A 15,656-nucleotide genomic window follows, 5' to 3' on the forward strand; every position below is an offset into this window, starting at 1 on the left:
ATGTTGTGTGTCTTGAGAGAGAGCATGAACCATGCTACAGTCAGCGCTGCTGACAGAGAGTGGGTTGAGACAGTCATGAGACTACCAAAGGACCATGTTGCTGGCATGAACTTTCCCCTGGTGCATGGCCAAATTTAGGCACAGCCATCTCTTGCCCCTGAAGTGGGTTTAGGTTGTACATTGCACTGGCCCACATTGCACCCGCAGGTGCTTTTCTGCTGTAGTATTCCAAGGCCAGCCTGAGCCGCAAGCTCAGGTGAAGGAGGGGTGTGAAAGTAGGGCCAGGTTCCAGTGCTGCACTCTGAGGCTTAGGAGCTCGCTGTTCTCTTGTAAGCCTCAGAGCTGCAAGCTTTCCCATCTCCCTGCTCCAGAGGAGGAAAAGGGGAGGCCAGGATGGTGAAGGGGTTCTGTTGGCATGCAGGACAAGATTCTCATTGGATGGATGCAGTACTTCTGCCCTGCCAGCAACCACTGTGATGCCCAAGAAGTGCAGTGGGCATGGCCTCTTCCGTCTGGCCAGGCATCTGGGAAGAGCCATCTCCCTGCTGGTGAAAGTCAGCAGCCACCTCTTTCTCACCAGCACAGGACCCAGAGGTGCAGTGGGATTGTCTGAAGCAAGGGAATAGTCCCTAGAGGCGTGTATCCCTGCAAATGAGGCCCAGCCAAGAAGCACCAGAGCCTGGCAAAACCCTGCTGGCCCCAGTTGTACAGGTTTAATAGTGTTGTAGTGTTTGCTGAACTCACGGTCCGCTCCACAGATTGCATTGATTTGTGAGGGTCTAATGCCACTTCCTGTTCCCAGCTGGCAAGGGAGGTGAGGAACCTCCATCAGCCTGGCATGCTGGTGAGGGCAACCCTCTCACCCAGGCAGGAGGGTTCATGCTCTGACTCTGTTTTTTCTCTGCGGTACTGCCTGCTTCCTTTTTTTGTTCTCACACATACTGTGGTAAAATGTGTGCACCCTGTGTTTGGAGCAAACAACAAACCCACGTCATGTGTTTTTGCTTTCTCTGTTTCATTGCCTCCACGTGTTAGAAATGTGCGGCATCCGTGCACTTTCCGATTGGTACAAACAGATCATGCTTGGTCACCAGTGGAGATGGCAACAGATGGTTTGCATGGGCACCACAAAAATATTGTGGGCTTTGGTGAAGTGGATTCCACCCCCTCGATTTCCAGACACTTCTTTTGGAGAAGGTAGTTTGGCTAGAGGAACCCTGGGGCAGTTTCTAGACAACAGGGCTAAACAGCATTTTTCTGAAATGTGCCTGGCAAATGTCTGAGACTGGAAGCTGTGTCAGTGGCTCTTGCCCATGCTGGGCACAGATGTGTCAACCTAGGCCCTGATGGGGATGGTGACTGCAGAGGATGGAGGCTGGCAGGGATGGCAGGTTCATGGCTTTGCTAATTTGCTGGCACATCCCTCCTCTGGGCAGTGCTGAGGGCCTGCTCACCTGCAGCCTGAGGCTGCCAAATAGACTGTGCTTGTCCCACTCTTTCAGTAGCTAGCATGAGGGGAATGCTGGCCGGGGCAAAGAACCCTTGGCAGCACAGGAACCTGGGGTGACTGATGCCTGCCCCGAGATGGACTAGCCCATAGGCCAGCACTGAGCTGATGAGAGGAGCACGGGCCCCCGCAGGTCCTTTCCCAGGGAGCAGTATGGGCCGTGAGCCGCGGCAGTCCTTGGCTGTCCCCTCTGCTCTGACGGGCAGTTCAGAAATAGCAGCTGGCCCAGTTCTCCCGCCCCCGTGGCCCAGATCTCTAAGAACGGAGGTTGCTCGCGCAGCAACAGCAACAGCAGCAGCATCAAGCGCTGCATTTAGCCATGAGCTCAAACAGAGGGAGAGGCTGCCAGCAGGATCCCAGCCTGGCTGGGTGACGCTCCTGCCTGGAGACTGCGCTGCAGGCTCTGTTTGTTGCTGTAAACACGCTCCCTGCTGCAGCTTCCCTGTTACTATCTATAGCCGCGATCTCTTGGCTCCCGTGCAAGGCGAGTCTGCGGTCTGGCTCCCACCTTAGCCTGACCTGAGCCAGGGCTGCCTGACATCCCCGTCGTGGGTGGGTGTCTCCGGGCTTCGCTGCAACAAGGATCAAAACAAAACCCAAACTGGAGGAAAGGACGCGCCTCGCCCCTCTCTCTCCTCGTCGGTGGTTTCCCGGTGGCCTCTTGCCCATGCTCTTGGCGGCTATCCCAGCCCCCCTCCCCCCGAGCACTGCTCCCAAGCTCTCCCAACTTTCCCGGAGGGTTGCGGCCCCTCAGGCTTCCTTGCGGGGCTTCCCACCGCCCTGTGCCTTTACCCTCACTCTCGACAATTACAAACATAGATAATAGACAAGTCAGTAGTGACACATGAGTGTAACGCGCTCCTCGCTGCAGGGAGGGGTGTAAGTTGAGCTTTCCGTGCGTGGGGTCCGTCGAGTACCTGTGCCCAGCTACGGGCAGACCCCGCTCGGTGCTGGCGATGGGGCTTGATTTGCAGCGCAAAGCGCACCTCTGGTCGCCCAGACCCCTTCTTCGCCGCGTTCCTTGGAGCACCTAGCTCCGCGGCAAGGCTGTGCGGAGCCCCTCTGAGGGGAGGGGGTCACCTGCGGCGGGACGGCAGCCCCCAAAGGCAGTGCCGGTGCCTCAGAGCCCTCGCAGGGTCTCGCCAGGCGAGGGGGGGGGAGGGGCCGTCGCGTCCCGTCCCGTCCCGTCCCGTCCCGCGCGCCGCCCGCCCGCCGCACTTGGCTGCAGCCTGGAGCGCTTCCCGTCAGTCACGCCCCCTCGCACAGGATGTATCCCATATAAGGATATCTGCGTCAGTGGGTTCCCGAGCCCGGCCGTACCACTCCGTGCGGGGGGGAAGCTCCATGGCCGCTCCCTCCTGCTCTGCCCTGGGGCTCCCTCTGCCCCTGCGGCCGGCCCCCGCCCCATGCCGTAGGTTTGTTCCGGAGGGGGCGGTGGCAGAGAGCGCGCGGGGCGGCTCCGGGGAGGCGTGGGGCGGGCGCGGAGCGGCGGTCCCCCCCCGTGGGCGCGGGTGGCGCGTTCCCGGTGACGTCGGCGGGAGGGTATAAAAGGGAGGCACGGCGCGATACTCCAGCAGCCTAGGCAGCCTCGGCGGTGGAGCGGAGAGACGCGCGGCGCGGACCGGGCACAGGGACGCACGCAGCCAACCCCTCCTCGCTTCATCCCCAAGGACGCTTCGCCACCGTCGCATCATCCCTCACCTCCGGCTTGCGCGCACCGAGCCGACATGATGTACCAGGGCTTCACCGGAGAGTACGAGGCACCATCCTCCCGCTGCAGCAGCGCTTCCCCGGCCGGGGACAGCCTCACCTATTACCCCTCCCCAGCGGACTCATTCTCGAGCATGGGCTCGCCTGTGAACCCGCAGGTGAGTCGCCGAGCGTGCCCACTGCGCTCTTGGCCGGGGCAGGAGGATTCAGGAAGGGACGGGACGGGAGCGGGTGGCGCGGGACTGGCCGTGTCCGCGGAGGAGGTCAGGCCGGGGACTGGCATAGGGAGCGGCCCCTGTGCCGAGGCGGGGCGGTCGGGGGGTGCCGTAGCCCGGGCCGCGCTCTGCGGCGGGTGTGTAAAGCGGCTTCATTGATAAAACGCGAGTTCATTGAGGAGACTCCGGAGCAGCGTCTGCGTCAGCGCGGACGTCAGAGATATTTATAACAGGCCGCTCTCGTGTGGAGCCGGCGCTGGCAGCGCGGCGCCGCGGCCCCGGGGACGGCGGGGAGCGGCCCGGGCGCTCCGCTGACGGCAGCCCCCCTTCCTCTGACCTACAGGACTTCTGCACCGACCTGGCCGCCTCCAGCGCCAGCTTTGTGCCTACGGTGACGGCCATCTCTACCAGCCCCGACCTGCAGTGGCTGGTGCAGCCCACTCTCATCTCTTCGGTGGCCCCCTCCCAGAGCCGCGGGCACCCCTACGGCGTCTCGGCGCCTGCCCCCACCACCTACTCCCGCCCCGCAGTGCTGAAGGCGCCGGGTGGCCGCGGGCAGAGCATCGGCCGCCGGGGCAAAGTCGAACAGGTGAGTGCGGATTGGAACTGCTGTGAGGACTGGGGGGACGCGCCGGCGGCGGGCCGCCCTTGGCTGGCGGGCACCGGACTGGCAGCGGGACTGAACGGCCTCTCTCTGCCCTCAGCTGTCCCCAGAGGAGGAGGAAAAGAGAAGGATCCGCCGGGAACGGAACAAGATGGCAGCGGCCAAGTGCCGCAACCGACGGCGGGAGCTCACCGACACGCTGCAGGCGGTAAGTCCTGCCCGGGAGGTGGCGGGGGAAGAGGGAGTACCCGGAGCGGGGATGACAGGAGGAAGGGGACTCCAGCTGGGAGTGATGCTGGCCCTGGCTGACAGCCTGCTCTCTCTCTGCAGGAGACCGACCAGCTGGAGGAGGAGAAGTCCGCGCTGCAGGCGGAGATTGCTAACTTGCTGAAGGAGAAGGAGAAGCTGGAGTTTATCCTGGCGGCCCACCGGCCCGCCTGCAAGATGCCCGAGGAGTTGTGCTTCTCCGAGGAGCTGGCAGCTGCCAGTGCTGCCTCCGCGCTGGACCTGGGCACCCCCAGCCCCCCCATGACCGAGGAGGCTGCCTTTGCTCTGCCGCTGATGCCTGAAGCGCCTCCGGCCGTGCCGCCCAAGGAGACCAGCAGCGGCGGGCTGGAGCTCAAGGCTGAGCCCTTCGATGAGCTGCTCTTCTCCACGGGGCCGCGGGAGGCCTCCCGCTCTGTGCCCGACATGGACCTCCCTGGGGCTTCCTCCTTCTACCCGTCGGACTGGGAGTCGCTGACTGCCGGGACCAGCGGTGAGCTGGAGCCCCTCTGCACCCCTGTGGTGACCTGCACCCCGTGCCCCAGCACCTACACCTCCACCTTCGTCTTCACCTACCCCGAGGCAGAAGCCTTTCCCAGCTGCGCTGCCGCGCACCGGAAGGGCAGCAGCAGCAATGAGCCCTCGTCTGACTCCCTCAGCTCCCCCACCCTCCTGGCCTTGTGAAGGGCTCCAGCACTGACTGACCTGCTGGGCCCCCTCCCCTGCCCATGCACCCCCACGGACTTGCAGCTGTGCCCCATGGGGCTCCCCAGGCTTGGGGAGGGCCCTGCCACCGCCACCCCCTGTCTGGCCTGGTGCCCCGGGGCCTGGCAGAGCGTCATGCACCGAGGTCTCTTACCTCTTCCAGAGATGTAGCAAATCGCATGGAGTTTGTCTTGTCCCCAGTGGCCCATCCATGAGAGCTGGTAGTCTGTAGCATGTCCCACATGGCTGGGTAGGTGACTCCCTCCCCTCCTTAGTATCACTAGCATTAACTAATTAATCTCTTGGTTTTGAATAATTGGAATTTAACCTGGTGCTGGGTATCTCCAACTCGTATCTAGTGCAGCTGATTAACAATAACTACTGTGTTCCTGGCAATATCGTGTTCTGATGACTTAGCAACGACCCATCTTATGTGGGGGGAAAGAGACTCTATTTTATTTTCTAGTAGGTAGATAAATAGCTATATCCATGTACTGTAGTTCTACATTGATGTTCATTGTAACTTTACTGATCATGCATTGTTGAGGTGGTCTGAATGTTCTGACATAAGTTTTCCATGAAAACGTTTTTATTGTGTTTTTAATTTATTTATTAAGATGGATTCTCAGATATTTATATTTTTATTTTATTTTTTTCTACCTTGAGGTCTTTTTTGACATGTGGAAAGTGAATTTGGATGAAACTTAAGCATTGTTTGCTTATTATTGTTCAGAGACATTGTCAATAAAAGCATTTAAGTTGACTGCTGGAGCTGTCCTTGTGTTGCCTTTTGCACTTGTTTCTCTGCGACCTCAAAGGGGTTCCCTAGCCTCTAATTTTGTCTGGGCTTTATAAACTGCAGACAACTGCAATCTGCCTGAGGCTTAGGGTGCATCAGGGTGGGAATACTATTTAGGCCAGCCCTGTCCTTGTCCTGGCGCTAGTCAGGGCTGGCTGTGGTTACACCCATCCTGGTAGGCAGCAGGGTTGCTCCCTATGGCCTTTCCCAGCTGATCTGTCTGGGTCTGGTCCCCTTCTGTGTCTCTGTGTGTCACCTGCTGTGGCCTTTCACCAACCAGCTCGAGGTCTTGCTGGGAAGGTGGTGAAAGGGCACCTCTAGTCTGGGGCCCACATGATCATTTCTGTGTGCCTAACAGCCCAATTTCCTTCTCTCTGGGTGCCCCTGGATGTGGTTTGGTTCCTCTAGGACCCTCTGGCCTATCCTCTTGGGACATGAGGGGAGGAGAAAGGCTTGTGCACTCCTCAGTTTGGGCTGAGTGGTATAAGGCAAACTACTGGCTCTTCAGTTTCTATTAAAGCCAGCCGCGTCCTTAATGAATGAGTTATAGCAAATGGCACACACATTCTAGGAATGTGCTGCCTCCTTGGGGTCTCTGAAAATGTGGTCTCTCCTGCAGCATTCCTTGAGAGCGGCTGCTACCCTCTGTCACCCCTGCTACTTGTGCAGTGAAATGTGCTCTGCTGGGCAGGACTGCATCTGGGCCAGATTATCCCTGCGTGCAGAGTAGTGGTCTGCTCCCTCCCTCATGGCTACACAGGAAGGGTTGCCTGAAAGCGGTGAGGCCCCCCTGACAGCCTCCAGCCCTGTCACTCCAATTTGAGAACTCCTTTCTCAAGGTGAAAGTGAAGATGTCAGCTGTGCTGGCAAGTGTGTCCAGCCAAAGGCCATCTTGACACCATGGTCTCAGGGAATCTTTGTAGGCAGGCATTGAGGGTCAGGTTTCTTTAAATCCACATTTCCTGGTCACTGCAGCAGGCTCTACTTTTTTCTACCCTTTCCCTAATCAGAACACACACAGGATGTAGCTCACCTCAGCTACATACTCACTCACTCAGTGAGTATGGCAGCTCCATGACTTGCTCAACAAGGCCAGCCCTGTGTAAAAGCAAATATTACAAGTGCAGTTTCCCATCTTTCAACATTAATCTGTAGGCAGAGCTGACAAATGATGAAGACTAATCCCACTTACTACTGAGAAGCAGCTACTTTCACGTTGCCACTTGAGTTTACACGGGCAACACCCAGGTGCAGCAAATGCACAGTAGCGCTGAACCATGAAGCAGTCATGTAGGTAGGAGGTGATGCTACAAGAGTCAGACTTATGTGACAGGTAACCCTGAAGTCACTAAATCTGGAATCACAATGTGCTGTCTTGTCTTGAAAGACCATCGAGTTCAGAGCTTAACAATTCAGGTCTCTGGGAGCCCATGCGTGCTGCTGAAATCACCAGACATTCAGCAGAGGCAGAAAGGAACAGGGGTCCATCAAGCCCCAAAATATCACACAGTTCCCTTAGAGTAGGTGGAGTGATCCTGGCCCCATTATCTCCCATGATCACCAGACAGGCTAAAGCAAAATCTACAGCTAAATTCAGAGAGACAGCAGTCCTGCAACCTAACCAAGGCTTCTCTTTTTAACAGAAGTGATAGTAAGTGCCAAGTCTAAGTGTCAGTTTTGCATTTTTTACGCAAAGATGTCAGATTCAGGGGTGGCACTACATGAGATGTTACGTCTAACCCCAGGCTCCAGCCTTACTCCTTGCCTTCAGCCACAAACAACCCAGAATTCAGGATGCGCTACATAAAATTTATGCTGTGTTATGAACGTGATTTATCTGCTTCCTAGCATTGAGAATTATGTAGTGAAGTTGCACTTAAAAGAGGGGGCATCTTGCCACTATCTTCAGCTGAGGAATAATGCAGCAATCTCTGCCTTCAATGTGTTTATAAGCATGTGCTTCAATTACAAGCTGTATCTGATACATCACACAGATACCAGCGCAAAGCTTTGTGAAACACAAAAATGGAACGAGATAAGACAAGTAGGGAGCGCTCGTCTTATTTCTGACTCCTCCTGCGCTCCTGATCCTTCTGAGGACAGTAGTGTAATTAATTCTTAGAAATGCAACTGCAACACAACGCAAGGCACAGTGGAATTATTGTCACGAATTACAGAAAGCAGAGCTGTAAAACAACGTGAAGATCCTCAAACGCGTTTACGGTAGATTAAAGAGGACTGCCCCGCACAGCAGTACCCGGGTACAGGAGGGTGTTGCGGCTCTCGGCGCTGACAGCAGCCGCAGTCCCGACACGCTCCTGTGCACACACACCGCCCGTCCCCCCGCCTGCGGCGCTCCAGCCCCCGGGCCGCGGCGGGGCGGCCGCTGCCGGTACCTGAGATCAGCGCGAGGTTCCCGAGTCGGGCCGGCCCCGGCGCGGCCCCGCGGGGCCCTCACGGCGGGCAGAGCGCGGCCCGCGCCCCGCCGCGCGCCCCGCCCCGCCCCGCCGCGCCTGCGCGCGCCCGTATTTACTGTTTGGTTGCCGGGGCGCCGCACGCGGGCGCACCAGGGACGTGACGTGACGTCCCGCTCCCCGCGGGGCCGCCGCGAGCCAGCGGCGTGACGCGAGCGCTTCCGGCCGTGCCCATATATGGCAAGGCGGCGCCGCCGCGCTTCCCGTGCGGCGGGAAGGATCCGGAAGGCAGGGCGGGACGGACACCGGGACGGACAACGGGACGTGTTGCCCGGCCGCCGGCAGCCTCCCCGCGGCCGGGACACCGCTCCCTGCCTTGCCCCACCTGGCTCCTCTCAGGTAGCCTGGCCTCCGTTGCGCCTCCTCCGGCGCTCTGGATGCCTTTGCGGGGTGAGGGGTCGGGAGAAGGAACGGGGATTTCACGCAGCGGGGTGTTGAGTCCCAGGCCAGCCCACACGTAACGGTTTGTAGCTCTCGCTGTCCCTAACGGGGCTTCCGTGGCATCACCCATCCACCTGGAAATCTCCACAGTCAGCTCTGAGCTGGAAGAATTGATCTGTCATGGTGGGAAAACAAAACAAAACAAAACAAAAGAAAACAGCCCACCCCCACCATAGCTGCCCTGTGAACGTGGCTGCAGTGTACCGAGTGACAGGCGCCTACATCCTTGAACATTTACTGCGCCAGTTCTCGTGCCATGTATCTTTTTGTTACTTTTGGTTACTGTTTTGTTACAAAAATCTGTCTCCTGCTTTCTGTCAAAACAGAACAGGAAGCCTGCCAGAAATGTTACCAGAGCCAGTGAAAAGTCAAAAAAAAAAAAAAAAAGATTATTCAGAGAGAAAAATTAAATGACTCTGTTTGCTCTGTGCTCACGTTAGAGGAACTTAAGAATATTCCTGTACTAATACTTGATTTTGTGAAAGATTTATCAGAAGATATGTCTCAAGTGGAAGGTCTGTAGAAAAAGTAGTGAAACAAATTGCTAAAATAAAAAGCATTGAACAATTGGACTGCATTACATTCATCCAAGAGTTCTAAGAGAAGTCAAGACTTAAATAGCTGAGCTGCTTACTAATGGCTTTTGTGTAACATTGCATTTAGAAGGGCTTTGATAACAGAGAATGGGAAGATAGTTAATACGCCAATAAAACAAACAAACCAATCAAAACAAAACAAAAAATAAACAAAAAAACCCAGCCTGAAAAGTTCTACAGAGCTGCTGAACAATGAGCCTGTATCAGCCAAGTTAGTGAAAAATTTAAAGAGGTGAACTAGTGGGTGTAGGGAGAAGAAAATGAGGTACCATGAGAGCTGGCAGAGCCTTTCTAATGAGAACTCCTGGCCTTGCTGGGAGTCCTGTGAGGAGTCAGCAAAGCATGTGGACAAGAGACATTCTGGTATTTTCTACTTGGGTTTTTAAAAAGTATTCAACAAAATCTATGAGCAAAATCTTCTGAAGGAACTGTAGAATAAAGAAGTTTTCATGTGGATACATGACATTGCAGTAAAGACTGTAAGACAGAGGAAAAATATTTCTTAGTAGAATGACTCAATATGGAAAGTTCCACAAGGATCTGAATTGGAGCCTGTGGACTGAGAGCAAAGGTAGTAAAATGTCACAATACAAAGTGAGTGGGTGGTACAATTTGATACATTTAAAGTGTTTTAAATGGAAGATAAACAATCCATCTCAATCATACAGAAACAGCCTAGAAGCTGATTTATCCCTTGGGAACAAGATCTTGACATAATAGTTCTCTGAAAACCTCAGTCCAAGACTTGGTAAATGAGCAAATCAAGTGTTAGGAGGTAAGAGCAAGAGAATAAAAGCAGAGAGTGTCATCATGGCACAGGATTAATCCATGGTGTACCAGTGCTTTGAATGTTTTGTACAGTTCTGATCTTTAGAAGGACATAGAGCACTGTAAGAGGTTCAGACAAGTAGATAAATGTTAGGAAGTGTGGGACAGTTTCTAGGTCAGAAGCAGGTAAGTTAACTAGGACTCTTCAGCTTCACAGACACAAATCAGGGGAGGTTTCTTTCAGTGTAAGAATGATGTACAATAAGCAAAACTTGGGGAAATGTGGAATAAAACCAGACTTGACAAGGTGGCTAATTCCATGTTGTGGGTACTTGTAGAAAACCTTTTGGCCCGATTTTGATACTACAAGGGTTTTGGGGTTTTTTTTTTGAGATGAAAAGTCCAGAAAATTATCATAAATAAAAGCTAGTGAGGACTATTAAATACACAAATATCCCCTTTGGCTGTGCAAATCCTGATTTTGAAATTTCTGGGGCCTTAGGGAATTCTGTGATGAGGCAACACTACACACTGACCACTGACTTTGTCCTTACTACTTTCTTTGGGTGCTTGCTACCAGGCAGTGTCAGAAGACTGTGGCTGATAAGAGAGGGGCAAAAGCTGTGCTTGATTTCATCAAATATGACTATTTCTATGTGGCCTTGTAGGGATTTAGCTGAACTTTCACTTTTTCCTGTGCTTCCATATTGTAATGGTGTTTGAAATTTGTTTAAGTTACCAGAAGATGTGATCTCATATGTCCGTGCACCTTATCTGTTCAGATCTTTTGCTGATAAGGTTGTTCTTTGGAGCTGCATCCGGCAGCATTTCCAGGCAGAGGTAGGCTGGTGACCCAGTGAGGTGCTGAAGTGAAACCAACAACACCCATTCTTATTTGGAAACAGCGGATGTTCACAAGGGACCTGGATATTATATCAACAGGATATCATGGGAAAACAAAAGAAGGCTGTAACTAGCATGTGGACAATATATCTTTATTTCCAATTAAGGAGCTCTTGTTCTGCGGTGTGGTGTCCTGTCCCCTGCCAACCCCTGGCAGCTTTAGTCTGCACAACACATTTTCAGCTCTTCTTCACTGATTAGATTTGAGCTCTGTTTTTATACAAATGTTTTGTAACTTGGTCTGTTGGCTATGGACAACCAGCTGCAACATTAAAGGAGTAATTTTAATTCTGATTGCATCGCATCTTCCACTTGGTAAGGACTGAGTGCTTTTTAAATAGCCCATCTTGAATCTTCTCATGCTCGGGAAGAAGGGAAACCATCTCATAATATAGTATTTATCTAGTTTTGTTTGCAAAATTAAATATTTCCCCCAAATAGGTAATGGTATTGCAAAGGCCATAAAATACAGTGGCAGTGTAAGTCTTTAAGCATATAATCAGGAAGGTTCACGGAATTCAGATAGTGAGAGGGTATTTGGGTTTTTAAATAAAACATTACTTTGACACTGCTTTGAAGTATATTGAGTGCTTCAGCATGAGATTGATGAAATTCCTGCTATGAAGCATTTGAATTCTAATTGCAGGAAAAATAACAGTTGCTAGTAGCACACTGTAGAGAAGGACAAGCTCTGTTACAGCATTTAAACATGTGCTATGGCAGTTGAATTAAAATAGCAACGTAACCTAATGATGATGTGTCACTAACCTCGAGGACACCAGGGAAGATAAAACAAAGTAATTTGCTGTCATTACATAAGAACTGAGTACAAAGCCAAGAATGGGGTTTCCGGCACAGATAAGGCTTTCACTCCAAGACTTTCAAAGAATTCAGCTCTTCAAAGCTTTAACTATTCATGGGCCTCTCGGATCCTCCCATCCTCTTCATTCTCTTCCCCCTCCCCCCCCCTTCCCCCCCCTCCCCCACCAACATGGCTGTGGTTTTTTTGCTGCTATTTGTCAGCAATTTCCAGGTACCACAAGCTTGGGTCCCTTGGCTATGCCTGTGCTGCTGAATCAAAGAGGGTAGGAATCAAGTTTAGGCATTTGTTTCCTGTTTTCCACTGTGCTCTACTATACAGTAATAATTCTGGTTTCTGGAAGTCTTGGCATGTGTCAACCAGCAATCTCCAAGATGATGGGTTGGGTGTGGTTTAAAGGGTAGCATGTATCCAATGAGCAGTGAACAAGACTCTGTGAGACTGGACCCCCTCCGCTTTTCTGGGTGATCCAGTAACATCCCAGCAGGTTTCATACTGTCAAACTCACCTCTATGCTGTGGCATATGACAAGTCCTTTAGCTTCCTGTTGTAAATCATCCCCCTGAGCTACAGCACAAGCTCTCCTTTATTAAAATCTGCCTGTTTGAAATAAAACTCCTGAAATAATACTTAAGACCACGTGTAGTTGGGGGTGACCACCAGCCAGGTGCTGTGTAGTGTGGATGTGGTGAGTGACTGCCCAGCCCTTCCACCACAGAACAGCTCCTGGCCCAGCTTCACTTGGCATTGTAGATGCTGCCTGTGTCAGGCTATAAACAAGCTCTGGCAGGTTAGAGGATTTACCTTGCTGTAAATGTTGTGTAACATGTTCAGTGCTCCAAAAGGAATCCCGATGACTGCAATGTTTGATAAATTATCTCCAAATTATCCTAAATATGGGGTGGGGTTTAAGGGAAACATGAACTGATGTTTTTCACTGAATGGCAGATATGTAACCATAATTGGTGGGAAACATGGTGAAATAACAGACATGGAAACATGTTCTTCTACCTGGATGTGTATTTTCGAGGTCTTTGTTTAGGTCTGGGAGCTAAGTCAAGGGGCATGGCAAGCTGATAGGATGGTTTCCACACTTTAAGAACCATGAAATAATAGTCACATGAGCTACCTATGTCTCATCCCTCAGAAAGGATGATCCGGATTGGGAACATTTATTTGAGAAAAGTTTTATCCATTTTCTACATACCTTTAAGTTCTAAGGGCAAATCCTTTACTGGATCTTAGCCCAAACACATTTAGTCAAGACCTAATGAAATTCCTTTTGTTGTTGTTTTATTCCTTATTGCAGGAAGGCACTACAGGAATGCAAGACTCTTGCTCATTACACCTGAATAGTATTAACATGCCTTCTTCATAAACCTACCATATAGTCATATGTCACTAACATAAGTCAAGATTTGCCAAGAAAGGTTTAGCACTTAGGTATTGGGCTGGTTGCTTTCCATATCTTTTAGAACCTATAATTTGAGAAAGATTTTACTGTGCAAGCATTTTCATGCCAAAAAAATCTTATTCCTTATAGAGTAGGTAAGGATGGTTCTGGAACCAATGAGATGGTTCCGGAATGGTGATACTTCTGTCTTTGCAGTAATAGTGCCAAGCTATTCCATTTGCTGGATATATGGAATAGAGTGTAACTCCATGCAATCAAACTGAGCAAAATCTCTTTTTTCCAAATCACTTTACGACCAAAGTCAGCAATCTTTTTCCTCTCTGTGCCACTTTGTCACTTGCTGTTGCATCATCAGAGAGTAACTGTGGCTGAAGGCCTAAACACTGGTTGGGTACGTGTGAGAATGATTATCATAGCTAACTTAAGGCACGTGTAGTAGCACTTGGAATGACCTCACAGCTTCCAATCTTGTAATAAATATAGCTTAATTACTGGATATTGCATGACAGCTTGTGCCCTGCAGGTGATTGGGCACAGAACGTGGTAAAGACCAGCTCTGACTCTTAAGCAAAGGTTTGTATTTCCTTTTAAGGTACATTATACACTGAAATAATCTTCTGTGTTTAAGAGAATGAAGTATTTATTATATCATGATTTCCACCTGAGGATCTTGGAGCTCCTTTTGGGCATTAATAATTGAAGTGTTCTGTTCTAGTTTGCAGCTTACCATGAACCACTCAAAGCAGCATCTGACCACTTTCCCATTAACCTCAAAAGTGACTAATAAGCAAATGTGTGGTTTGTTCCCCTCTCCCCAGTGGATTTTGTGTTGCAGTGTGTTTGTGCTACAGGTGTTAGCAGCATAGCTTGCAGTCTGAACTGGCAGGTACTGAAGGTACCGTAGCCCTTAGGGAGCTCATTCTCCAGATTTTGGAAAATTGTGTCCCTTGCAAAGGCAAATATTACTTCAGGGAAGCTACCGTTTCAGAAGATCTTAAGTCAATCTTCATATGTGGTTCTGTTACCTTGTCTGCTCTCATTCATGTAATTCTGTTTTATTCCTGGCTTGTACACAGTTACTTGTCTGACCTCTCAATTGAATGGTTCAGGAAGTTACACTGGCACAACAAATGTATTTATGTGGGAGAGTTAGGCTGCCCTGAATTCCTGACCAAAGTTACTTCACAACCAGTCAAGTCCTGTAGCTGACAGAATTGTATAAACTCCTGTGGAACAGCATACCCAAGACCTAAGTGATTTGTCTAAGTTCAGTTTGGAGTGCTCAGTCTCAGAGCATTCACTAAAATCCTTATGTTTTACCTTGAAAGTGGTCTGACGCTGGAGCATGTTGCCTGGAGAGGCTGTAGAACCTCAGCCCTGGAGGTAATCAAAACTTGACTGGCTGAGGCCCTGAGCCACCCACTCTAACTGACTCTGATTCGAGCAGGGATGGGAAGGGTGGCATTCAGAGACCCCTTCCAACTTTTGTTGATGCACTGAGTGTATGAATGGCTGGGTCAGCCATTGTGTCTCTGTTGCATCACGGAGAGCCAAGTAATGCCTTGGTGGTGTGTGTGGAAGCTGCTGAGTGGTAGCACACAGGGTTTGTGGCAAGCAACTACTCCAGATCTATGAAATGTCTCTATGTATATGTATGAGCAGCTCTAAGATCTGGATGTCATGCTCTGACAGATCTAACTAGCAATTTAAAATACTATCTTTGGTGTCTACAGTGTGTTGCTAGGTCTCCTGGGTGACAGCCTCTGCTGTACCCTTGCCCATGCCCACAGCTATTAGCTAACCAAATGACTGAGGAAAGGGGCTTGTGCAAAGCTCCCTGATGCCCAGTGACAAGGACTGATGTTCCCATTCTTCTGCCTCCCCTGGAACAGGTGTGTTAGCCCAGGACAGGAGAGCAGGGTGGAGAGACTAAGATGGGCATGCCTGCAACCACCCCAGTCATAGTCATCCACCCCAATTAGACCCCTGAGGCAGCTCTTCTAAGGTCAGCCACCTCTAAACACAGAGTTTTGTGGTCACAAGGCATCCCTTTTTAGGCATCCAAAGAAGGTTTCTTTTTGTCCTGTGTCTGATTTTCTGTACATGTCATTTATGAATAAAGTTCTATAGTTTAAATCAACATGCTACGTAAAAAAAAAAGTAATTTATACTAGAACTGACAGCAGATGCAAATGTCTTTGTGACCTTGGTGCTCATTTGCACAATGGTTGTGGGCACTATCCTGAGCTGTAGCAAAGCTGACCAGTAAAATGGCCCATGTCTTCTGGGTTTTGGCAGGTCTGTTGTCAGTGGAAGAGTCTTGATGCTTCTTGGGATTTCATCAGTGCCTGGAGTCATGTGGTTATGTAAGAATTTAAATTTCGGTTTTTGTTAAGCATGTGTGTTTATATCTCGAGATCAAGGAGGACAGTTGGG

The 15,656-nt window shown here is 51.1% G+C and overlaps 1 protein-coding gene across 1 annotated transcript; it reads left to right on the plus strand.

The window, feature by feature from the left end:
* Nucleotides 1–3,028: 3,028 nt before the first annotated feature.
* FOS (Fos proto-oncogene, AP-1 transcription factor subunit) lies at nt 3,029–5,768 on the plus strand. Its single transcript, XM_005520254.2, has 4 exons — nt 3,029–3,375; nt 3,776–4,021; nt 4,137–4,244; nt 4,367–5,768. The coding sequence occupies exons 1-4, from the start codon at nt 3,235–3,237 to the stop codon at nt 4,982–4,984; spliced, it is 1,113 nt and encodes a 370-aa protein (XP_005520311.1). The 5' UTR covers nt 3,029–3,234; the 3' UTR covers nt 4,985–5,768.
* The last annotated feature ends 9,888 nt before the right edge of the window (nt 5,769–15,656 follow it).

The sequence above is a fragment of the Pseudopodoces humilis genome, chromosome 7 (genome assembly GCF_049639895.1).
Source record: "Pseudopodoces humilis isolate 2021_Gansu_Grassland_sample_001 chromosome 7, ASM4963989v1, whole genome shotgun sequence".
Lineage (NCBI taxonomy): Eukaryota > Metazoa > Chordata > Aves > Passeriformes > Paridae > Pseudopodoces > Pseudopodoces humilis.